This window comes from Buteo buteo, chromosome 21 (assembly GCF_964188355.1).
Source record: "Buteo buteo chromosome 21, bButBut1.hap1.1, whole genome shotgun sequence".
Classification (NCBI taxonomy): domain Eukaryota; kingdom Metazoa; phylum Chordata; class Aves; order Accipitriformes; family Accipitridae; genus Buteo; species Buteo buteo.
In genome coordinates, this window is record NC_134191.1 from 2,457,443 (window position 1) to 2,482,290 (window position 24,848).

The 24,848-nt window shown below is 40.5% G+C and overlaps 1 protein-coding gene across 2 annotated transcripts in view; it reads left to right on the forward strand.

The window, feature by feature from the left end:
• The window catches only part of SUMF1 (sulfatase modifying factor 1), a 38,800-nt gene extending 16,616 nt beyond the window's left edge, over positions 1-22,184 (forward strand). The window contains exons 4-9 of one of the 2 annotated variants that reach the window (XM_075052632.1): positions 3,540-3,622; positions 5,861-5,983; positions 6,687-6,801; positions 7,757-7,870; positions 18,279-18,338; positions 21,240-22,184. In XM_075052632.1, coding sequence (XP_074908733.1) covers positions 3,540-3,622; positions 5,861-5,983; positions 6,687-6,801; positions 7,757-7,870; positions 18,279-18,338; positions 21,240-21,350 — 606 coding nt within the window. In that variant the 3' untranslated portion in view covers positions 21,351-22,184. The remainder of the gene's footprint in view (positions 1-3,539; positions 3,623-5,860; positions 5,984-6,686; positions 6,802-7,756; positions 7,871-18,278; positions 18,339-21,239) is intronic. The other variant, XM_075052633.1, reaches the window with a different exon arrangement.
• Positions 22,185-24,848: the final 2,664 nt, after the last annotated feature.

Consider the following 24,848-nt stretch of genomic DNA (forward strand, 5'->3'; position numbering starts at 1 on the left):
TATGGAGGCAGTTGTGTAACATTTGCAGGGCCATTACGTTTTTAACCGATTCTGTTACAAGCGATAGGCTATGCTGTAAAGAGTTAATCAAAACGAAGGAGGTATTGTCCTCTAATTCAGTATCTCTTCAAGATCTATTCAGCAGCATATGCTGCTATTTTTACAAAATGAATCTGTTGCCAGTCTACAGAACACATGTTTTGGAGTGAAGCATGAGAACTGCAAAGCTTTATGAAAGTAACTAAGCTTATTAGTGGCAAGGGAGGGCTTTGCCGTATTAACTGTGATGTTGTACTATCTCTGTCTAATTAGCTTTTCCACTAATTAGATTTAGAGCAATTAAAAGCTTTAAAGACTTCTGAGAAGTTTTTTGAAAGGACTGTAAATTTCAGGTACATGACTTTCTCTTTTGGAAGGAGCATCTTGGTGCATGCTCGCTCGTGTCCGTGGCTGACTTAGATAAGTTTCCAATTAATTATTGAAGGCTGTACGTACTCTATCACTGTTATTGCTGTCCTAGTACTATATGTGTAACTTCTCTAAAGATCTGGGTGTTCTGCAAAGACTGGCAGCCATTTGGTGTTCAGTTCAGCAGAGCCAGAAACAGAAGACGTGCACACGTAGTGCTCTCATGCGGAGAGACTATATTTTTCTTGGTTTAAAATAAACCATTCTGATTGAAAGCATCTGCTTTTTCTTTTGCATAACAAAAATGTTTTCCAAAATTAAAGTCTTCTAAAGTGTAAGTCTTTGCAGTCTCCTGCAGAGATTTTTGCTTTTTTTTTTTTAATCCAAAGCCAAGCAGTTTAATTTACAAAAACATGTTGTGCTTAGAAACTATTGGGTTGATATCTTACTTGTGATCTTTCAGATTCACGGAGAACCTTTAGCAAATGGTACTACGGCTCTTATTTTCCTTAAAGAGCTGTAAAATTCTAATTTTGGATTTCTGTCCTATCTTGAGTATAGATTAAAGGTTAAAGCTCAAAATATACAAGGAATTGGTTAAGTCAGACTAGTTTTAAACCTACTGACTGTAGTATCTGTTTAGCAGCTTGGTCATTCTGAAGTTTTAGTGCTATGAGAGTTGAGTGGAGTATCTTTCTGAATGAAGATCCCACCTTTGGGTTTGAATGCTCAGTAACAGAGCTATAGTTTCCAGTAAGAGATCAAATTCTTCTCATGCTTTTTTTTTTGAAAAGGTTAGGGGCTCCACTTCTGATGAGAACATCATTGGCTTTGTTAGATACTGAGCCAGAATTATGTGGTTTTGTCAATTTATGTGCCTGCCATGCTAGGGAGATCAGAAAGCAGGATCTTTAACAAATGTCATTACTTTAGTAGTATGCCTGGAGGGTCCCATTTAGGTAGAGAGCACATGGACAGAACATCTCAGTCATCAGCAAGCTGCTGAGAGCATCTTTTTCTTTTGTACTTAACACTGATGTTCACTCGCTCTCTGGAGCGTCAAAAACCTGTGTGTGGATGACTTCCCAGCCTGGAGGAGTCCTGCAGCATGTTTAGGGATTCCAGGGCTCTTGCCTAGAGCTTACAGAGCTGTGGGCTCTTCAGCTGAGCTTAAGCCAACGACTCTGCAGCTTTACTCTGGGATTGCTATTGATTTACAGTGAGCTTTTAGGTAAGGTACCCAGATGTATGCTGTAGGCAAAATTTGTGTGTGATGATGGGAGAAGAGTGAAAAGCTGTCATGGGAGCTGTTATAGCATAGATTGATCAGATGCTTTAAATATAATATGTCTTTGTGTATTAGCAGCACTTTTATTTCTTAGGCACTGAAATTTATTTTCCTACTGAAACATTCAAATGAGAGATCTGATGTGTGGTTTGGACCAGAGTTTTTCTTAACAACTTAAGTTTGTCATAGATAATTTTTTTTCTCACGCACATGTAATTACATGTTAAATGCTTGTCACTGTTGAAGGATGCAGCTTCCTCCTAGTAGCTGCTGCTAAAATTGACTGGGCTGGTGCTCTGTCTCCCAAGCACCAGCTTTCTGTGACTTTTACTTTTGGACCTTCCTGTGAAGGATTTGGTGAGTTAAAGGGTAATGCTCTTGGCACAATTCCTACTTGTGTGTGTAACACTTCACAAAGTTGGTTTAGCAGCATGATGAAGAGAAATAAATACTCTACTTTTTCCCTTTGCCATCTGTAGAGCGGGGAAAGCTGAGGGGCAGTTGAGAGGGCAGAAGTTGCTGGAGGTTGTCCTGCAGGCCAGTATTAGAGTAGCATCTGGACCTCCTCGGTCTAGGGCTAACCAGCTGGTAGGTTATTTAACTCCTAAAGCATTGGAGGGTTATTTACTTTGATTTTTGTTCATAATGGAAATTGGAATATTTTAGAAACAAGCACTCAAGCTGCTGGAAAAAAACCCACTATTGATGGTTAGCATAAGTGTTCTGTTTTGCCTCAATTTTCTGAAAGGGCCCATTATTAAGATAGGTATTTCTAAGTGAATGTGAATCAGAATAGAATAGTTAAACATGCTGTGTACTGACCCTCTCAGGTTTGAAGTAAGCTTAATAGAAGAAATCCATAATGAATGTATTCCAGGAATAATTCCTTGGCATTGCAGAATCAAATTTGAGACTTTTGGTTAGAGAAGTACTTGATGTCTGCATTGTTGCACAGTATTTTGTCTGCAAGCTTGATTTGTTCAGCAAACCAACTGGGGGGAAAAAAAAGAAGGCTTCACTTGACTTCTGTGGCTCTTCTGTCTCCACCTTCTGGAAGCTGATAGCAAATAATTTAAAATCAGCTTACTGAGTTAATTAACTGGAAAGCAAATGTGTTGCAAGATGTGTGTTTTGACCCTAGTTAAAGGATGTCATCAGGATTTTATTTTAGTTATTCCAAAACACTGAGTCTAGGGAGCAAATAATTGGGATGAAAATTCTCTTTAAGCCAAAATTGTCTTTTTTTATTGTCTCTGCAGAATGTCAGACTGAAGTCAGCCGGATGGTTAGCTTGTTTAACTGTACTGTGGGGATACTGTTGTAACAGAATTGAGTAAAACTGTACTGTTCCAGATGACCTCTTCCAACCACTGCCATCTGAGTGTTCTTGGCATAGTTTTCAGAGGTGAAGAGATACACTTGAGAATTTCTGAGAGGACAGTCTGGTCCAGCACAGGTGATGTGCTGAAGGCTGTGCTTTCAAAGAGAATAAATGGTGCTTTGTATCAGACCTGCAGGTGAGAAAATGTAGAAGGGAAGGAGAGACAGCCAGAGGGCAATGTTTCCAAAAAGTATGCTCAGGATTTGGTCTCCCTCTCACTTGTTGGTTGGGTGGTATTTTCTTTGTGCTGTTCAGTACCTTGGGCTGTTCTCTGGCTGGGAGTGTTGTAATGTCGATCAAACGATCACCTTGGTTTGTCAGAATAATAGGTCAGTTGGCTGCAGGCAGAGCCACGAGCTGTGAGTGAGAGCTTTGTAGCCTGTTGTCACATGGTGGTTTTTCAGAATAGCCTTTAGCTGGGAATTTAAGCCTTCTTCCCTGGCCACTCTTGTCCCTTTTCAGGTTGCAGCTGCTCCCTGGTGGTTGCCTGTGAAGGGAGCCAACTGGAAGCACCCTGAGGGTCATGACTCTAGTATCTCCAACAGGTAAGCCATAAGTGGCCATTCAACTGGAATACACAGAGCTTGTAAATGTACCTGTAAACTTGCACCAGGTATGGGGGTACAAGAAAGGTTTGTCTTTTTTTTTAATTAGTTACCTGTTTGCTGCTGCTTCTGCAACTATGTTCCCATCTTCTAGTGTGTTGCATGCAATATTCAGTGGTTGTATGGTCAATGACGTAGTAGTATTTCAAAAAGGTCTATAAGCACTTTCTACCTGAGGGAAAAGAGACCATACTGAAATGTGCTTCCCTGTGTTTTCTACTCACATTTGTATATCAGCAGTGAAACAAAGTAGATCTTTAGAGGGTCAGAAACTTTAGAGCATTCAATGCAGATCTGGTTTCGGAGAGGAAGACTAAATACTAGCTGCACGTGGACTCTAGGAGTCCGTGTAGTGTGTTGTCCATCTGGGATTTGGAAGCCTATGTCTCTGGCAGCAGAAGACTGAAGAGTTTTGTGCTTTTTATTGTATTCTGACTTTGTGGGCTGATTATTGTGGAAAATCAGTTGTGGATTTATCTAGAAGCACTAAATGCTTTGGAAAACTAGTTTTTCTTAACAGCCTATAGTTGGTGCCATGCTTTGCTAGTATGAACCCTGAAACTTGCTGATCCATGTCTTTATGCAGTCTCTTTCCATTCAGAAGTGGAATGAATTTTATGCCTAGAAAATCAAAAGGCTTCATTATTCTCAGGTGCTTTTTATGGATACTGCAGAACTAGCCCTGGGTTGCACATGTTGAAAGCTATTGTTCAGTTACGTATATTATTGTATGCTTACTTGGATGTGACTCTTCATTTGGGACCTCTTATATTGCAACTCTTTTTTTCTCGCTAAGCAGGTATCAATGCAGCTGGCACTAGCTGCCTTAAGCAACTAGTTAAAGTTTCAAAACTGCTGTTTGAAATAAAGTCAGACTCTTTAGCCTAGATCCAGTAGATTCGGGCATGTTTTTGTGTCCTCCAAGGAGAGGGCTGTGTTAGTGTAACATCACCTGATGGCTGAACTGCTTAGTAACAAGTCCGTTGTCTGTTCTCCAAGGGCAATGAAAGAATTATCTGAGGCAAAAATAGAGATCATATCGGGAGGCGTTGTTAGGGGGGAGATGGAGGAATTTAGGTCACAGTCAGCAGATAAGAGTTGGAAATGTGCCATGTAAATCTAGTCTTGCAAAGTATGGTGCAAACCTAGCCTAGTAAAACTGCTGGTGAACTTGCCACGTGGAAGTAGCCTAATGGACCAAGAGGCATATGCTGGCTTGTTAAATGAGGCAGGAAAGATGAATTAATAGGAAGTCCTCTGTATCTGTCTTCTGGACCAGTACCCTCAGCTCTTGAAGTATCTTGGTCTATTAGCGGCTTGGATGGGGAGGATCCATGTGACAAGAATGACTAGGCATTTTTTCTGTCTTTTTCTGGAAAAAGACAAGGATTGTAAGGGCAATCCTGAAACTAAACCAAAGGAAAGATGGGAGATTTCATGTAAACTGTGGACTGCTTGAAACACGCAAAGAAAAATACTTTTTTGTTAAATTTCTTCAGTTCACTGTTTACTGGATTGGGTGCTGCAAAAGATGATGTTGCTAAGAGTAAAGGACTCTTTCTCATCCAACCTCTCCCTCAAAAACCCTACAACTGACAGCAAAGAACCTGCAGCAAAGAGAAGAGTGCCCAGGGAAGTGAAGAGCATTTGCCATTAAACTGCAATGTAAATTTTCCTGTTGAGAATCTGGAGTTCTTGTTAAGATACTGTCATAGCCTACCAAGGAGTAGTAATGCTGCAGGCTTTTGGTGTCTTCCTTTGGGCCTCTGAGCACCTATGTTTCCACAGGAGCCAGCGTGTCAATAGTTCCTCACTGGCTCCTGGGTGCAGCAGGTTTCGGAGGTGAGACTGTGAGAAAGCACAAGCCACAAATGTCTCTTTTAACTGTAGAGGGCTGTACGTAAAAGCATGATGAGACAAGCAGAAGTTAGTTTTTTTTCTCTTCCTTGTTTTTCTCTGATGGTTGCATTTCCTTTCCAGCATCTTGCTGTCTTTCTTCAAGTAGCTTGTTTTCTGTAAAAGTAATCTGATAGCTTGTCCAGTTGTAACTGAACTGTGAAACTTCCTCACAGTCCGTTGTGGCCATCTCTAAAAGAGTTTCTTAAAGTGCTTGTGGTGTATAGCTGTGAGATTGCCTAGTTCTGCTGATGATCTTGTGCTGTTTATTTTGTTCCCCAGAATGGATCATCCAGTTCTTCATGTTTCCTGGAATGATGCTGTGGCATTCTGCACCTGGGCAGGGAAACGGTTACCAACTGAGGCTGAATGGGAATACAGCTGTCGAGGGGGTCTTGAAAATAGGTACTTGTCACAAATATGTCTCTGATAAATGTTAAACACCGGTATTTACTAGATAAGGAAGAGTTGTGTGGGTTTTTATTACCCTCAATGTCTTTTTCTTGTGTAGTATGCACATCTGTGGTAAATATAACACTGACTTACTCTGAACAGATTCCTTTAGGGAAGTGAGTTTCCCTGAATGGTTTATTGTAATCTGAACTCTGTAATGGGAAGAGAATGCAAAGAGCCCAAGAGAGCAGGCGGTATGACAAAATGCCAAGGCACAGGACTGCTGCTATTGCAGGAGATGAAAGGTGTAGCGGAGGAGCTTAGTGCCAAGGCCAAAAGAGTTGCAGAAGACCTTAAGGAGTAAATAACTACATCGCTGCACAGCGCCTGTAGGGGCACTGGATCCACCTGTTACCTGGCTGTGGGTTTGGGGAGGAGGAGGAGACAAGGTGGATAACGGGTTAATGTCTTCTCCATCCTGTGTCCTGGACTACATACTGCACAGGGCAGAGCTGCCTTTCCCTCCTTCATGTATGAATTGTCCTCGTAGAACCCTTGTTCTCTTTGAAAACCTGCTAGATGTTGGTACAAATGGAGCTGGAATACAAACAGTTCTCCAGGGTAAGGTGGGGAGGAAGGGGGGTGTGTGTGGTGTGTATGTCTTTTTTTTTTTTTTTAAGTGTTTGCAACTGTTCTTGTGTATGTCTTTTAATAGACTTTTCCCATGGGGCAACAAGCTTCAGCCGAAAGGTCAACATTATGCCAATATCTGGCAAGGAGTGTTCCCAACTAATAACACTGCAGAAGATGGATACAAGGGAACTGCACCTGTAAGTATGTGTCTAAGTGAATTAATCATATGGAAATGAACTTAGTCTTCCCCAAACTGAGGTCTGTGTTCAACACAAAAAGCCATGGCTGTTTTCCATTCCTGTACTCTTTCACCTTTAGATTTTTAAAGTTACAGTATATTTCACTGCAGGCTTGAGTATTACCAAGGGACACTTTTTAAAAGCTAATTGAAAAATAAAGATTATTTTCATTTTAACTTTCAGTTCCTCTCAGACTGACCTCTTTTCCCCCTTTCCAGTCAGCTTACAGTCAGAAGCTGAAATACTTTCTGCCTGCACTTTTGGCATTACAATTTTTTGAACTCTCATTTTTTTGGGTAGTTGTTCCTGAGGCACAAAAATCATGCAATAGTTTAAAAGAAATGAAACTTCCCTTTTTGGAAAGGTTGAGTCTGTCTATTATAGCAAACAATGGAGTAAAATTTTGAAGGCAATCAACAATGTGAATGAATTATTAAATGGTAGTTAAAGTAAGTCCAAAAAGTTTCATCGGTAGAGAAGTCTTGCATATGCATGAGTTGACAGCCACTCTTGCTTTCCTTTGATGGAAAGGGAAATCTGGAAGTTGTAAGTATAGGCACGGAGGTCAGATCACTAATGCTATGTTCGGGTCTGTGTCTGTTGGTCAAACAGTGCCTCTCTTTAGAGGATCAGTCTCCAAAACCAATGAGAAGATATGTGCCCTGATGGAAATGTGGTGCTGAGAACATTGAGGATGATAATAATTCCTTCTTTCATTCTATTGTATTCAAATGGATTATGTAGAAGTGTTGTAGTTCTGCACTACTCATTTGGTGTCTGCTTTTGAGATATGAAGGCAGAAGCTCCTAGTAAAGACACATGTACCTTCAGCAGACTGGCCTTCAGGATTAAAAACCTTATTTCATGTTGAGCCGTTTACAGAACTGGCACTGGTGTTCTATATCTCATATAGGTCACTGCGTTTCCTCCCAATGGATATGGCTTGTACAACATTGTAGGAAATGCCTGGGAATGGACGTCGGACTGGTGGGCTGTTCATCATTCAACGGATGAAGTTCATAACCCTGTAAGTATTTTATTGGCATCACATGAAGCATAGAATTCTCTCTTGCTACTCTGGTCTGGTTGCTGTTTGAAAACCTACTGTACTTTGCTTCTTTCTACTGTGTCTCCGGTGGGGGACATTCTGTGTTGTGGTGAATTAGGAACTATCACGCCGCAGGTAATCAACACTGAAATTGTAGAGCTGTAGTGCAATTTTATTTATTTATTTTTTTGTTGGACAGGCCTCCACAACTGCTTAGCAGTTGAATACTTCCAAACTGGCATCATATTACATAAAGCAAGAATTTGCCAATGCAGTGGAATTACTTAAACAAAAAAATCTTCCTTTTTTTTTTTAATGTTGCTACAATCTGTACTACTTGTCCCACCACCATTAGAGAACAAACCATTGTGAGTTATCTTCATGGCTTCTACTAGCTCATTTAGAATTCAGTGTGTACTAAACCTGATGTTTATGGGGAGAAGTAGCTTACCAGGCTTTGAGAGGTTAATATTTGGTTTTCTTTGTGGCAGGCAGAGAAAGAGGTCCTGCAGGGTAAGCTTCCTATGTGGGGTTTCTCATGCAGTATCTATCAGGAGATTCAAGTTCTAGTATTACATATCTTTCATTTATCCAGGATGACTAAATATGAGAAATGCTCTGTTCTCACAGAGCTTGTTTTGTTCAGACACAGTTATCTGTAATGAGAAAATGAATTAAACCTCATAGGGCAGGAGCTATCTCTTTGCTGCAGGATTTGAGTATCCCCATGCTCTGGTCTCTTATGGTACGTGTAGTCTTTCTTTGGTATGCCAGGCATAATTGGAGGCCTTTCTGGGAAGTCAGCAATTGGGAGCTTGAGGAACTTGCTAAATTTTTTTTGCTGTTCCGTACATTGCAGAGGTTGACGTTCTGCTGTTCTTCCAGGAGGATGTGTCTGGCAAGAGAAATCAGACTCATCTTGGGGTCTAGATTGCTCTAGATCTGTACTAGCAGTTCCATCACACTGATGGAGCATCTAGAGACCTGCTAACCCATACCAATCATGTTGGCCAATTTCAAGTTACTTGTATCCCAGTAAAATATACCACAGGTCTCTCCAGTGGTTTCAGCTATGTGTTGGACAGTGTGCTACATATATCTTCCCAAGTAACTGAAATGCTTGGGACTGTAGCTTTTTTTTTTTCACTGTTTGATTTAAAATAGGATGGACTATCCTCTAATTTTTTTGGTAGGCAGTCTTAGTGGTCTACCAATGGCTAAAGAACCTCCTTTTCCTTTGGGACGTTGGCCGTGTTGTATCTCCATCTACTACTTTTCTCACACACTGCACAAATAATACATATGATGTGATTTGAATATTTCACAGTAGTCAAAGTTTTCTGCCAGGTTGTGTAATCCAGCAATAATGGAAGGCTGTATTGCATGAATTGCCTCTTGAATGTATAAACACACCTGTCTTTTTCTAACATTGACTCATGGCTTGCATACACATACAGCTAAAATTTATATAGAACTTACACTTAGCATTCAAGCTGATACTTTAGATTATTTTTTTTTCCCCTGTTTGCATACTGATTGATTAGGAAAGAAACATCTGCTGTCTTGCAATTCTGTTTCCATTCTGGTGGGTTTTTTTATATGCAATTAAGGGTAATTTTTTTCCTGTACTTTTTGAATGGGGAAGCAAGGCCAGTTTATGAGCAAGATTTCTAAAGATGAAGTCGTGAGTAGCTAGCAGAATGTAAATTTAGGTGAAAGTGAAGAACAATAAACCTAGCAAACTTTCCCATATCAGAGTAGAGTATTGATTTGATTGCAGCCTCGTAAGTCAGAGTAGGAGGAGGAGAACGAGCAAGGCTGAGCTTTCCATTCCCGACTGTGTGGTCACCCTGGTTTGTACCAGGAAAATCCTACTTTACTCCTCTCACTACTGAAGCTTCAGTGCCTGGAACAAAAGCATAATGATCTGCATGTGCTGCCTTAATTGGAATGGAGGGGAAGGACCCCTTGCAGAGACAAACAGCATCTGTGTCCCTGGGGAAGAACACAAGTCTGGCAGTTGGTAGCATATTGCAATGGTCCCTCTTCTTTCTTCTGGTTCTCGGGCTGACAGCTACTTCAGTTTGGCTGCTTGTTCCTGCAGTGACCCCTCGGGGCAGGGAAAAGTGCCCAGCTCTCTAGCAGTCGTCTTCCTTAGCAAGAAAGGGCAACGCTGGGAAGCAAAAATAGAGTCACTAGGCTGAGTCTGGAGAACAGAAACACTTCTGATGCGGTGTGTATATAGAACTTAAAAGTCACAGATCTCAGGTCTATTTCACCTAGATATGTTCTACAGTTTTTTGTTTGTGTTTGTCTGTAGGTTAGTAACGTGCATTATTTGTTTAAACTGTTAAAGGCTCTGTGTCATCCCTGGCAAAGTCTTAGAGCTTTTTTTTTTTCACATAAGATGACTGGCTCTTATAGGCTCAAGGCATGAAACCCCTAATTTATGTGGAAGTTACTGTGGTAATAACGGAAAGTATCTCCAGGAGTCTTCATCCAAACTGTAGCTTTCAGCTAATCCATTCCCTGCCATTGGTGCTAGTTAACTTCATCTTATTTTATTTTATAAAGAAAAATAGTTTTCTCTGCCCATGTCAGCCTTCCCAACTTGTCCAAGTTCCACAAAATCCAGCTAGCTAGAATCGTGTATTTTGCTGAACTACAGCTACTGTGGTATGAAGGTTGGGAAAAAAAAATCTGTCATCTTAAGTATTGCAGTGGTGCACCTCCATTAGAATGACTTACTTAAATGATACGCTTTTGTGTTAATAATGTCAATGCAGCAGTGCTTCGGTGTTGAATTAAGGTGACAGTGAGAAACAAGTGTCCTGTGACTTCTGCTCTCTGTTAAGTGGCTATGAGTTTGTTAAGGTTTTTAAATTCAGCACAAACATTTTGCAGACACTTCAGAAAGTTTTTAAAAATTAGGTGTTAACAATGATGCTTTTAGTTTTTTTTTGTTGGAAACTAATTGTTAGAATGTAGTGTCTGAGGCAGAGCACTTCAAAGTGAATTCCAAAGGGTTTTTCTGATTAAATGGATAAGAAAACCGTATCTCATAATGTGAAAAGGTGTCCCAAAATAGCCAGGCTGCAGTATCTTCTGAGACATTAAAAATGATTAGCACCATATCTATCAGAGCCAATCTCTTAAGTCTCTCCAGAGTACAAGTCAGCATAACCTATATATAGGATGTGTTCTTTCTGCCTAAAAGAGTAGGAATTCTTCTAGAGGGTCAGAGCTTAGTGAAAGTTTTTTAACAAATTTAGTTTAACAACTGAAATCTTCAAAGCAGTTTTCTAGTACTGGAGAGATTTTGGGTATACTGTGGATTGGTTACAAGGAATGTATGGAATTTTGCACACAGGTGGTTTTTTTCCTATAATTGATTGGCTTGGACTAACAAATAATTACCAAGAGCAAAAATAAACTGGGACACCTGAAAAGTGCTTTGTAAGTTGTTTACCACTTTTTAAGGTGTTAGATTTAATTTATGCTCTAACAATGGAACAAACAATGTTTTTCTTCTTCTTCACCAGGTGTAGCACCTGTGCAGTTAAGTGTTGAAGGCAAATAAAAAAACTTGAAATATTTTTATGCAGCTCAAGAAGAATATAGAATGCAGAGCTTGGTACTGTGTCCTTGAAACTATAAGCTGTGGAGTGCCAGGAACACTGGACATTATTGGCAATAGTGGGGTTTTGGGGATGCAGCCAGAACTTCCAAAGTTAGTGGCATTGAAAGGCATCATAATATGTTATGGATGTAACTTTTAAGAGCAGAGTGTTAGTATAACATTAGTATAACTCTTTAACTATTCCAGTCCAGACACTTATTTGTATGGTAGTAGCAGCTTGTTCAAAGCATAAGGAGCAAGTGGCTTTTATTTTGAATTCTACTTCTCATCAGTTTGTGCAGCCAGCTGCAAATGTTTCTGCTCATTTTTGACTTAAGCAAATGAAAGTCTCCCCATTTTATGAGCATACAGGATCAGTGGAGATTAGTGTACTGTACTTAGACTAGCTGTGAAAGCAAATAAACAGTATTATATTTGGAGGGGGTTTAAGTAACAAATTGTATATATTGAATAACCTCATTTGTCATCTGGAACACAGTGAATGGTCTCTCGATTTTGTGTGAGATACGAAACACATGATTTGTGTGTTACTCTTGCAGAAAAAAAATAGGAAGCATCCAAGCTGGTAACATTTACTCAGTGCAGCAGGATAGTCCAGGGGAAATCCCGTGTATCAGGAATCCAGAACAAACCAGGATAAGCCAAATCTAAAATAGCTGTCTGTGGAAAACTTTTACATGTGGAAATGGAAAAAAAACCTCTAAATTTTCTGAATTTCAAGTGGAGTAGTGTGTCTCAATTGTGACCTGTTCTTCCAACTTCCCCTCACCTCTCAGCGTAGTTCTTTTCTCTATCGTGTGTTCAGTAACCACTAAAAACCTTTCTAAGCAGAATTTTGTCGTGCATTTAGATCTAGGGTGCCAGGCTGTATCTACCACGGCTGTTCTCCAGTACACGTTGTGCATTTTGGGGCTCCTTTCTTAAGGGATTCTTCACTTGAGTGACTGCCAGGAGATCCCGGAGCTAGCTGTCCTGCTGCTCCTCTCTGAAATTACGTCGCTTGCACTTGAAGACATCTTGGAGTTGCACAGAATGGGGCCACGTAGCAGTACAAAGACAGTCTCGCAGCATGTCTTAATCATGTAGGCGAAGTGGTTTTTATGTGGCCAAACTGAGTTTGGGGGGGAATTATAAAATCCACTTCAGAAAATGTAAAACTGATATTTCAACTCCTCCAGCATTGGCAGTGGGTGAAAAGCCAGAACACTGCTGTTGTCAGAAGTAAGTGCTTCTGGGCTGATGTTTCTCATGAGTGGGAAATAAATCCAGAGTTTAAGACAAACTCGCAAGAAATATTTCTTCAGTACATATTGCAGCTACTTTTTGGTGCAGAAGGACAGGACTAAGAAGCACCATGTTGGTTTTTGTTTGTTTGTTTTTTTGTTTGAAAAATGTAAATGATTATTTGGCAGACAGTAGCCAAGCGTGTGTGTGAGATCAATCAATCAAACCACAATTCCTTTATGGGGCCATTTGAATTGTGGTGACTTCTGGCTCAGGTTTTTTTGTATACGGTGTGTAGTTTCTTATGACCTGCAGTTCTCTGAAAACTGATTTAGCTCAAGACAGAGTGGCCATGTAGCTGATGGTGCATAGAAAATTATGATGCAACTTCAGAAAGCATTTGTTTGATGTAATGAAAGAAATACAGCTTTCTTTTTAATTTAAAAAAGCTTCTATGATGTATTGTAATAACTCTTTATGAATAATCCTACTTGTACGCTTTGGCAATTGAATGCACAAGCACTCGTAATTATGCAATCAAGCTATAATATGTCTGTAACAACATTATACTACAAAATAAACTTGCCAATATACAGTAAATTCTGTTCTTTAAATCTGGGATCAAAGTCTGGACAGCTCTGGCTCTCTACATATGGACAGCAAACATCCTTCCACTTCAGTATCAGATGGTACACTTCTCCAGATAATGGCATAAAACAATATTGTTTGGAACAAAGATTTGCTTGTTTTAATCAGATGTTACCTTAATTGCTATGCTCTGATTAGTTTTTATTATGGGTAAGCACAATCAAAGCAGGTTTCCTTTATCTATAAGGAAGATACAAGCATGAGCAAATACTAACATTGCAGGCTTTCTCCTTTTCTTAATTACAAGAAATACATGATATTGAACTGTAACATTGTCTGGCCAAACTTAGATAATGTTTGTATGCTCTTACTTTACCAAGTATGTTAAATGCATGTGTTATTTTAGAAAAGCTACTGACTGGGGGGATCTTGGCTTTTCAGGATGCTGTACCTGAAGTCTGTGTAGTTCTGTAGAAGACAAAGCAGTGAAGTTTTTTGGGGTTTGGTTGGGTTTTTTTCAGTAGTTGCTAAGCAGCCAGTGCTCAGACAGGAATGAGTTTACATTTCTACATCTGCAGATGTAAGGACTGCTAACTTTCTTTGTAAAACAAGGGAAAGTTTAAGCAAGTGATGTAGGTAGGAGGAAGACCACACAGAGAAAAGGACTCTGGCTGGAAGGGTGTGTATGGAACTCCTGTGCAGTGTCAGAAGCAGGGTGTCGCTGGTAAGGGACATCTAGCTCTTAACACCTTTCAAGAAGTTGAAATCTCTTACTCCAGTCTGTCTGTAGGGACTTGGCTTCTTCCTTTATCTCAGTTTGGAGCTGGGATCGGGGCCTTGTTTTGGATAACAGAGGTGGTTCATGCTACAGGTAGACCAAGGAGCTGCAGCACCCTCCTACCTACCTGGACAAAATTGTTCCACTCCATATGCTGAGCATGTAGAGTCCAAGTGGTTTCTTCCTGCCTGTGACGTGTCTGAGGTTTCTTCAGCAAGGCTGGGGTAGAGAAAGGAGTATAGAAATAAGACATGCAGAACAGGGGAAGGACAGCTGCTTGCCCTGAGCTTTACCGCAGTGGCTGAGCTGCGAACTTACTGGGAGCTGTGGTAAAGGGCTCCTGAAGTGAAGGAATGCAAATACAGCCCATGGCTGCAGGGATGCCGACACATCATCTGGGGGACTTCGAAGTCCTCGGTCTGTAGTGCTAAGCAGGGGGCTTGCACAGGATGCGAAATCAAACCGTTAGAGGAAGGAAAGGCAAGACTTGATTCCAACACCACGTTCTCCTCGGGCAGACAAACCTGTTGTACAAAAGGACAAAGCAGTGTAAACGGTGATGCTCATCAGTCTGGAACAAGAATGTCTTTCTCACTTAGTTTTGGTTGCTTTCAGATCAGCCCACGTGGCTTTGCTAGGGACCTTGGTGATAACGTGGTGCCTTTTATAGAGAAGCTGAGCTACATATGGAATGAAAGCATAATCGCTGCCTGCTATGTTCAGTGTTGTGGTTCCAATTTTAACTCCACGATAGCCTTCAAATCAGACTGAAAGTTTTTGTAAGCTGCATTTTTAATACTAGGAAGGAGAACTGAAATAACTGTGCTCTAACTTTTGAGTCTTTGTGGTTCTCTTAACCTCCCTTAATTGGAATGCAGTCATGAGCTGAGAAAGGTATCAATCCAGTTGGTCTCTTGCACACAGTTACTTGTGCATTTGATTTTGTACATATGCAAGTAGCTGGATACAACTGTAAGGAAAGCTGGTTATCCCAACTTTTATCTTTTCCTTTGCTAAATTGCAAAGCGTGACAGGGAAACACCGACAGCAAGAGAATTAAACGTAGCCCATAGACAGTTGTCAAACAGGCAGAGATTGTTTCTCCAACTGATGTCTAGTGATTTTCTGCTTTTCCAAGAACTTCACCAGTTGTTGTATTATAAACTCTTTACCTTCAGTGATTTTCAAGTGTTTTGTAATAGAATAGATTATTGGAGAACACTGTATCAGATTTTTGCAGGTGGTAAAGTGTTTCAGTGCTGTAATCCTGCTTCAGAGGCTGGGGATTTTCAATATAACTTGTTTTTCTGTTACCAAATTATCTTTGCTCAATTTTTGCCTAGCAGAAGATATTTGTAATTAATAAAAAGAGCTTATGCAATTACCATTTACTTTGGTTCACATGCTGCTTCAGTATATGTTATCCCTGTATAATTGCTGAAACATACAATAGTCTTATGGTTGGATGAGAAACCTTCTAATCTGAAATTAGCATGTTCTTCTTAATTTATAAAAGTTACTTTGGAGCTAATAGCAAAGATTGCTGCTCAGTATTTGCATTACAGTTCTTAATGGGAAATCCTGCTTAACAGCCCCATTGTTCTCTGTTTTGTCTTGTTCTCATGTAACTTTTTTTAGGTCAGTTTTTTTCTTCTCGCTGGCTCTATCCTGGCTTCCCTTAAAATGAGATTAACAGGCTGTTTGAGTTGATTGTGCTTGTTAGTGGCTTATCTTAGAGTGGGGATCTGTGCATCCACATGCAAGTTTTGTGAAGACAACTTCCAGAGACCTTGGAAATGGAGTAAGCCTGTCCTGCAGAGGAGCACCCAGGCTCGGAAAGGAGCGGACACTGCCTCTGGGTGTGGTTTTCCTTGAGTATTTGTAGGGTATTTAATGCAGTAGTAGGCCAAATTCTTTTTTGCATATCTTGTATAAACTTTTGCAATAGTTGTGAAGCTGCTGAAGTTTGAGTATGGTAAGCTTTGGATATGAAGACTCGCAAAGCAGGCAATCTCAGTGGATGCAGTCAGTAGCTTCTGTAGTACCAGCATCAACTTTCAGGGTTTTCTTACAGTCCCTGTGATTTATATTCAGTGTTACAAATACTTGTCATGCAGATTCTTCTAGAACTTCACCTCTGGTAATGCAGGAGCTGGGTGGGAGACAACTAGGCCCCCTGATACAGGGTAGGATGGTGTGATGACCAGATGTAACCAAACTGGTCAAATCAGCGGTCACTGAGAGAAGCTGGAGAGGCATCTTTCCCTGTGAAATCCCCTCTTTAGGGACCTACTTCTTAAAGGGAAATTATTCCTGGGTTCAGGAGATAGTACAGAAGTGAAAATTTCTTTGGTGACTGCTTTTATATTGGACAAGGCATTGTTGTTAAGGCTTTGCAGAAAGCATAGCACCCTTCAGATACTTCCAGGATACATGGCTGGCTGCTGGACAGGAGGAGGCAAAATAATTACCAGAACTTCTTTTTCAGCAGTTGTAAGTTTTTAACCTGTTAATGGTACTTTTTTATGGTACTATTTGGTATCATTTACATAGTCTGTAGCAATGAATTCTTTTTTTCCTAACTGGCAAAAAACTTTTTCCTACTGGTAAAAAGCCAGTAAAAACTGGGCTGATGACTTCCTTGTAGCCTGTATTTTTTTGATATAGGTAATGGTCTTAGCAGAAAATGCAGGGATCTGGAGAATATCACAGCTCTTTTTTTCTTCCTGTATTCCACAAATTCTTCTGATAACGTTATGTCTAGAAATACAGACTTGATTCACACACCCTACCAACCAGTGAAGAAACAGCTTGTACCTCAAGTTAAGTGAAAAATTCTTTATTGGAGGCTTGATAAGAAAGCACTTTTGTTGCATGCTAGTGTAACATGTACAGAAATAGAAATATGTGCAAATCTTACAACTTTGAGAGGATTCTTAGTGGCAGTACTAACTTCTAGGCTAGGCTTGCCAGTTAACTAACAAAACACAATTTATTTTCTTGATCTTGTTTGTGCCTTCTATAAGACAGATATTCTTGTGGCCCCTTCTTAAAAGTAGTTCCTCAATGCACGTGGAGTGTAGAAAGCATGTAAGAATATTTGGTATCAACAGTGGAAACATGAATTATAGCAGTAGTGTCTAAGCATGAGATGAGTGCAGTAGTAACTTTCACAGCTAAAAGGAATGAAGTGGGAAAATTGTTCACCTGCGTAATAAATATGCATCAAAGCTAGTAAAATAGCGTGTTAATAAGGAAGCCTAGCTTTTTCGTTGAACCATTAGGCCATCCTTTGGAACTGGAATTGAAAAAGAAGAGTGAAATAACCTCGTTAAATCAATTCTAGGGCCAATTTCACAGCAGTTCAAATAAATCACATACATTACATTGCAAATGTACACACAATTACAAAATTGTTGCTCCTAAGTGCAGTGCTTTCTGCAGACCTCCTTAGCTCTCATGATCCCACATAATAATGAATTTAGTACACTCTGACTGGCAGATGATACGGAATGCCTTGCAGCACAGTCACTAACTTGTGTTTCAGACTGGATTTTGGCCTGGAAAGAGAATAAGCACCAAACATTGGGCATTACAGCCCCTTGTCGCAACTGGCCACCAAACAGTGTAACTGCATTCGGAAAAGTGGAAGTTCTCCGTGTTCCTGTTGGAGGCTCACAGGTGTCTGTGTTTGTGTCATAGCAGTGGAACTGATGAGAATCACAGATTTCACTACATGTGCAGGCTGGTGTGTGAAAACTTCCTAATCTCCTGCTAGGAAACATCTGAAAACTACAGAAACAGATCTGTTTTCAAAGATCAGTACTCTCTCATGATTCCACTGTGCTTTTTACAGTGTATTACCAGGTGCTTTAGAGAAACACAGCACAGTGTGCTCTTGGCTAGTGGGCAGCAACTCCAAAGTTAAATATTTGCAGCAGTGGGGAGGGAGAACAATTACTCTCACCTGTCTGCAAGTCTTTTACAACCTAATTATTTCAAGCTTTCTGGTTCAGATAGACACACCTGAAATTTGTTTACTTTGAATATTTATGGCTACTCCTTATCCATCTCCCTATCCTTACAGCTTTTTACCTTTACTCTGTAATTAGCAATTGTTTTTCCTTGAATACTAACCAGTGTCCTCTCCTCCACAGAAAGGGCCCTCATCTGGGACGGACCGAGTGAAGAAGGGTGGATCCTATATGTGCCACAAGGTAATGTGAAAAGGCCTGTGGTATTTTTGTATTGATCTTTCCTCTGAACGTACCTGACTTGACAATGAAATGATCTTCTGACAGAGTTTTCTGGCAGCCTGGACACTTGCTAAAGGGTTTCATGCAATTTAAGGAGGAGCAATACCTAATGTTCCTCAGGACTTTTGTTTTGGTTAGCTTGGAATTAAACCAACCAACCAAACTGTTTTACCCAGTATGTTTTGGGGTTTTTTTGTTTTGTTTTGTTTTGTTTTTTTTTTTGAGGTAGAAGTTAAAATGGATGTATACCTCTAATGCTATTTTCATTGTAGTGTTTCAGTGATACTTGTAAGAGTAGAAAGTATGGATGTGACTTTGAGTTTTATGGCTCTCGATGCAGGAAGGAATCAGCTATTTGCAGAAAGATTGTTGGGAGATAAATGTTTCAGCTTACGTGACAGTAGACTTGAAAATCTTTCTGAAAGTCTGGATACACCACAATGCAACAGCCGCTCATGACACAAATCATGTTTTAAACTCTGTTTAAACTCTGCTGGAAAAAATGCTCATTGTAGATCTCCTCTTTTTATTAAAGCTGCCCTGCTCTTCTTCCCTTTCAAAGCCTGCAGCTGGCAAATCATTCTCATAATTAGATTAAATTTTCTACAGTGAGATCCCATTTTCTACACTGATTTCCTTCTTAGGTGAAATCAATGTCAGATGTTAATTAGCAGTTTTGATTAAATTAACACTGGAATAGACTCTTCTTCAGTGATGAATAATGTGACCCATTTTAAAGGCTTGTGAAGATTCTAGTCTGTCCTAGTCTTTTTTGTAGGTGATAAAACTAGGCTGTGTATCAAGACAAAAAAACCCGACTGAATACTATTAGTACAAGGGCTCTTTATTAGCTGCCTAAAAACCTATTCAGACTCATCTACCCGTGCTATTGCTCTTCTGCAGTGTGAGACGGCAGCAGCGCGCGTCCTCCTTTGAGGGTAATGGCTGCTCTCTGGCTCTGCGCTGCTGTCGAAGAGCTGGGGAAGAACTTTTGTTTGAATCTCCGTAGATGGAGATACTGTTAGCTCATGGAGACAGACATGGGTGACCCGCTGCCTCTGTGGGGATGGTGGGGTTCACAGGGCTGTTCCCTTGATGACAGAGCCCGTTTAAGTTGTCGCCACCCTCGTGGTTGTACAAATAGAACTGTTTAGTAGCTGTGCCCAAACTCCTGAAGGGATTCGGGTTTAAAGGAGAAAAACTATCCTCTCCTCCCTGTTCTCCTCTGTTCCCCCCTCCCTCCCTGCTGTGTCGTGTCCCCCGTCCCCCCCCCCCAAAAAAAAAGGCAGAGGGGAAGAAAAGAAAAAAAAAAAAGCTTGCTTTCTAACCCAGCCATTTCCAATGTCTGGTTCAGAGCCTGACTACATGCAGCTGAACCAGCCTGAAGGAAAGTGGTTTGGGTTTTGTTTTTTTGTTTGTTTGTTTGTTTGTTTTTTTTTGTCAGAGGCCAGGAGCCTGTAGCAGGAGGACAGGAACAAAAAGCCTGAGCCAGATTTTTTTGAAGTAACAGCAAAATGGGGCAGAACATGGATGTATTGTACTGGAGTTGCTACATAAAACACACAGTCTGTTACCCCAGTGCTGTACCAGTGAAATTACCACTGTGACTGTCGTCCTTCCATGCTATGATGGATAACTGCTTCTGGGCAGTCAGTCTACCTTAATGTAGCAAACCGCTTAAACTGGTTAGTTCTGCAGTTTGGAAACCACTGTCCCTAATGCCAGATAATTGAGAATCTGTAGCACCGTGAATAGCACAGGTTTTTCTTTTTTCAAGGAGTGTAAGTATATTAACGTGCACTGAGACATGGCCAAATCTGTACAGCTAGGGAATGTACAAAACATGTTTTAGACCAGCGTCTGTACCTTGCTGTAAAGATGTCTGACCTTGTCCTGTTTATATTCATTTGGTTGTGTGTAAGTTTAACAGCCTTTCTTAAAACAACCTGTACAAAGCACCCTGCAGCAGTCCTTTTCAGAATCTTTTAAGATAACATTTTTGATCTAAATTGGTCTATTGCACAAATCCTACGAGCACAAGACAAACAATACTGCGAATGAAAGCGCAGGCAGAGACGTTTCCCACCGACACGCATCAGTGGCATCAAATGGCTGTATCTGATGGGTGTGAGGACAAGTCCTGTGAAATAATCTTGTGCTCCTTTCTTGCTTCAAGAAATGAAATGGCAACGATGGTTCCGCCTTTCCTTTTCTGAGAGGTGGCTGCGATGTGATTGCAGCCCATTCTGGAAGAGGACAGTGTTAAAAGTTGTCTACTAGGAATATCTGAAATGTGATTGAATCATTTTCAGTGGCTTAGTTTTAAATGTAAATGTTTTTATAGCCACCAGTTCAGATTATATCTTGATAATAAATATCCCTAGCATGCTAGCTGATGCTAGGAACTCTGGGAAGGAGTTTGCCTCTAGTTACTCCCTTCTTCTTGTTCCATCTCGTTCAGTGAAATGTTTTTTGACAGGTGCCAGTACCTGTCCCATTTCCAATCATCCCTTAGTACACCAATACGCAGATCAAGGCACTGAGCTGCTTCCTCTTCCCCTGAGGAGAAGCAGAATGGTCATTTTAGCCATTTCCCAGAGCAGGATATGTTATTAGTTGACACTCACGTTATCAGACACTTTGCCATTCAAACTACCTTTTATATCAGCTGCAACTGGTCTCTGTTGACAGTGGGATTTCTAACCCTTACTTCTAACACAGTCATTTTGATCTGTATCAGTTCATTGATCTGTCCAACAGCATTTGAAACATTTTGCTATATTAATCTAACAAACACTTGCCTAAGGAAGCACAAGCTGTGCTATACTCTGAAGTTCACTTTTTTTTCCTCTTACTCTGCAGTCTTACTGCTACAGGTATCGCTGTGCAGCCCGAAGTCAAAACACTCCCGACAGCTCTGCTTCAAATCTGGGATTCCGCTGCGCAGCAGACACCTTGCCGGAGCTGCGGTGACCAAGCGGGCTGTCACACTGAGACACGAGGGGCTGAATTCCACCCGAGGAAGAGCAGGTGTGTGGAGTGTCACTTGTCGATGACACAGAATAGAAAAATCTAGTGCTTAAACTTCCTGCTGAGGGAAAAAAAATCCAACACCACTCAACAGCGCTTGAAAAACCTTCACGTATTTATCTGTGGGGAACCTGGCCTGGACTCTTATCCTGACCAAATGTTCTATTGGTGAATTCTGTTGATTTTAGCAAGAGTAGTCTGGAGTTAACTAGCACAAAACTGAGCAGAAACATGCCAGTTGTGTTTTAAAAGGTTAATTAATAATTTCTTTTGAAAAAATCTTTATTAAATAGTTGTATTTATTGTAATAGTTTGAATTTCTACACTCAACTCCAATAAACAAGGACTTTATAAACTTCTAGACAGCTTTAAGAGAAAATTGTAGGAGTTAACAGTGAGGACTGGAATACAGACAGCTATCTGCATGGGCAGTTAGTGCAGCCCTTGCATTACATTCCTGTTGCAGTGAAAATTGGGTCCAGAAATGTGCTTTTTCTGGTTAGATACTTGCTCCTCTTTAGAAAGTGCCTTCTGCAGCTGCGGGATGATAATCCTCAGGGTGATGATGATTAGAAATGATGTACATATTTGAATAAAATTTCAAGCATTTATTTATGCTGAAGTCTTTTATTGATAGAAAAACACTGGCAATTTTCTTTGAGGTTCTTGGACATGGCATAGACTTATTTTGGGGACTTGCAAATCGCAAAACCAGCATCATTAAAAACTGAAGCTAACAAATTATTCCACTTGAATAAAAGCTTACTAAAGTGAAAAGATGGCAGATGTAACTGTGAGCCCTAAGGCCTAATAAGGTAAATTTTGAAACTGTTGTGTTTAAAAAAAAAAAAAAAAAAAAAAAAAAAAAAATCCCATTTAAAAGGAGAGGCAGTTTAGCAAGGAGGAAGGGAAACGGGAATAACAAGAGCTACCTCACTGTGGGATCTGAATGTACTTCAGGCCTTTCACCAAGTGCTTTGCGCTGTCACTCACTCTAGGATGTGGTATCTGGTCCTATTTCTGTGCCAGGCAATTGCTTGCTCTAAGCAGACTGACAAAGTGATTGCCTGTGCAGCAGGCTGGGTGCCAGAATGGTTGTCCTGTTGAACGTGTCACCGTCAGCTTGTGGCTGCCCTCTAACAGGCCTCTTGCTGCCTGCCTGTAAAACAGGGATTGAACTCAGCTGTCTTCTCAGCTGCTTTGAGACCAAACAGTGAAAAACGTGGTGGATTAACAAAAACTTTTGCATTGATGCCAGCCCTTCCCAGCATTATCTTTTCTGTAGGAAGTTGGGTTTGGGTTTAATACAACCTGGGGTTAATACAAATCCATTGCTTGCCAGCTCTTTCTCCACTTGGTGTTTGATGTTGAAAAGAAGATATTGGGGGATGTCTGGGGAGCCCTTCAACAAACACCAGCCTCCAGCAGGGGGTAAAGGTGATTCTAGCAAGCAGAAAAAAATTATTCCAGAATACACCACTATGACTTGGAACTCACATATGCACGATAAAAGCTGTGGTAAATATTTTGTGTAGTAAAGACTGCCTTACCACCATTAAGTGTTTAATTAAAATCTATGTATTAAAAACATCTATTTTACAGAGAGTAATAGGGAAAGATTCTATCTTTATTTCTATCTTTCTAAACGGCATGTCTCTGCTCCTTGAAAAAAATGCACACAATTCCCTATATTGGAAAATTCTTATGACTTTATTTAAATAAACAGCTTGATGATGCCACAACATCAGGTATATGTCAGTTAGTGCTCACTGTGCTGCAGGCAGCACGTGGGGGAAAGTCTTCCTGTTCTTCTGCGGAGATGATGGAATGTGTCCCATCCATGCTGCTTTAGTTTGGATAACAGTTATTGTGTTTAACTCAAGGATATTTAATGAAAGATCTTGTAATAAATGTGATCAGATTTCAATGGGAAAGTAAATTTCCATGCTGGAGTGAGTATTGAATATTGAAATGTTGATAATTATTACTGCACTTTGAGAGTAGAAAGGAGGAGGGAGGATTACAGGGAGCTCACAGTCTTTAGAGCTCTTTGATTGGGTTCATTGTGAAAGAGCACACCAAACTGTGAAGTGGTAGACCGGGACTCTGAAGCTGAAAGGAACCTGAAGGAAAAAGCGAGCAGAAATGCAGCAGGAAGAAACAAGGGTCCATTTTCTTTTTTTAGTCCCTTGTTAAGGGATTTTTTTTCTTTTTAGTAGGATTTTGCTCCACACCTCCAGACAGCTGTAGTGCTGAGGCATAGCAAAGCGTAATGCACATGCTGTGTGGAAAAAGGCCATTAGCAATTGCCATGATGGTTTAGAACTCTATGACAACCTATTATTTTATGTTCTTGCAAGGCCTTTAACGTGGCTGGCTCTTTTCAACAGTGCAACGCTGTCGTCTTCTTCTGTGCTGTGGAAGTTTGTTCTAACCAGATAATTGATACTCTGTTCACTTGCTAGAAGCAGCATCAGCTGGCTGGGACAGAAAGGGTAGGATTGCACAAAGACAGAAGGCTCGGCTGTGTTCTCTGGTTTAAGGCTGGTGATGCAAGGACTAGATCTTGCTAATGGTGTTTGGGTTTTTGTGTTTCAGGGTTTGTTTTTTTTTTAATCTACACTTCCTTAACTACTCAAAATCATGCCAAGTACATATTTGTAACAGGAAGCTAACAAATCGTGCCGTCATTTTGAAAACGAGGAACACAGATGGTATTAAAACTAGTCTTGAAACTTTTTCCAGGAGGGAAAGAGGAAGTAGATTGGATCATCTGCTCCCAGCCCTCCAGTCCCACTGGCTGTAAGTGTCTGGGTGGCTGGCGCAACGCCCTTTGAGGGAAGAAAACCAGATAAGCCTCTAAATAGGACAATAGGCCTTGCAACCCAAGCTGTATTCTGGTAGACAGTGCAGCGTGCATTCTGAGTTACGGGATCTGGAGAACTCTTCCAGAGAAGCAGGCACTCTTAATGAGGCAAGGATTAAAGTTAATGGCCACTCAGCTTGTAAGTGGCTTTTGACAAGCAACTGAAATCCTTTGGAAGCTTTCTGTACTGACAGAAGTGATGCTTTAATCATTAACCCTAAGAAAAACTATGCAGTAATCTTCTCTTAAACTAAAACCACAGCCATATGTAAATCTCAACAGCAGTTCTTCATAACGGAAGCATGAAGATATATATTAAATGGGAAAAAGCTAACACTGAACCTTATCAAGGAAGAATAGGTAAACACAAAGTAAGATTTTGTTTAGCAAATAGCAGAATAATAGCAGCAAACTATCCCTTGTCTGTATCAGGTTAATCTTCCAGGTGCAAATGAAAGTGGTCTTTTATTTGGAAAAAAAGTTACCAATGGTCTTCAGAACAGCCAACCCCCCCTCCCCCCCCAAGATGTGCAACCTTGTGTGTCTGTGTGTTACGTCAAAGGTTATGAATACAG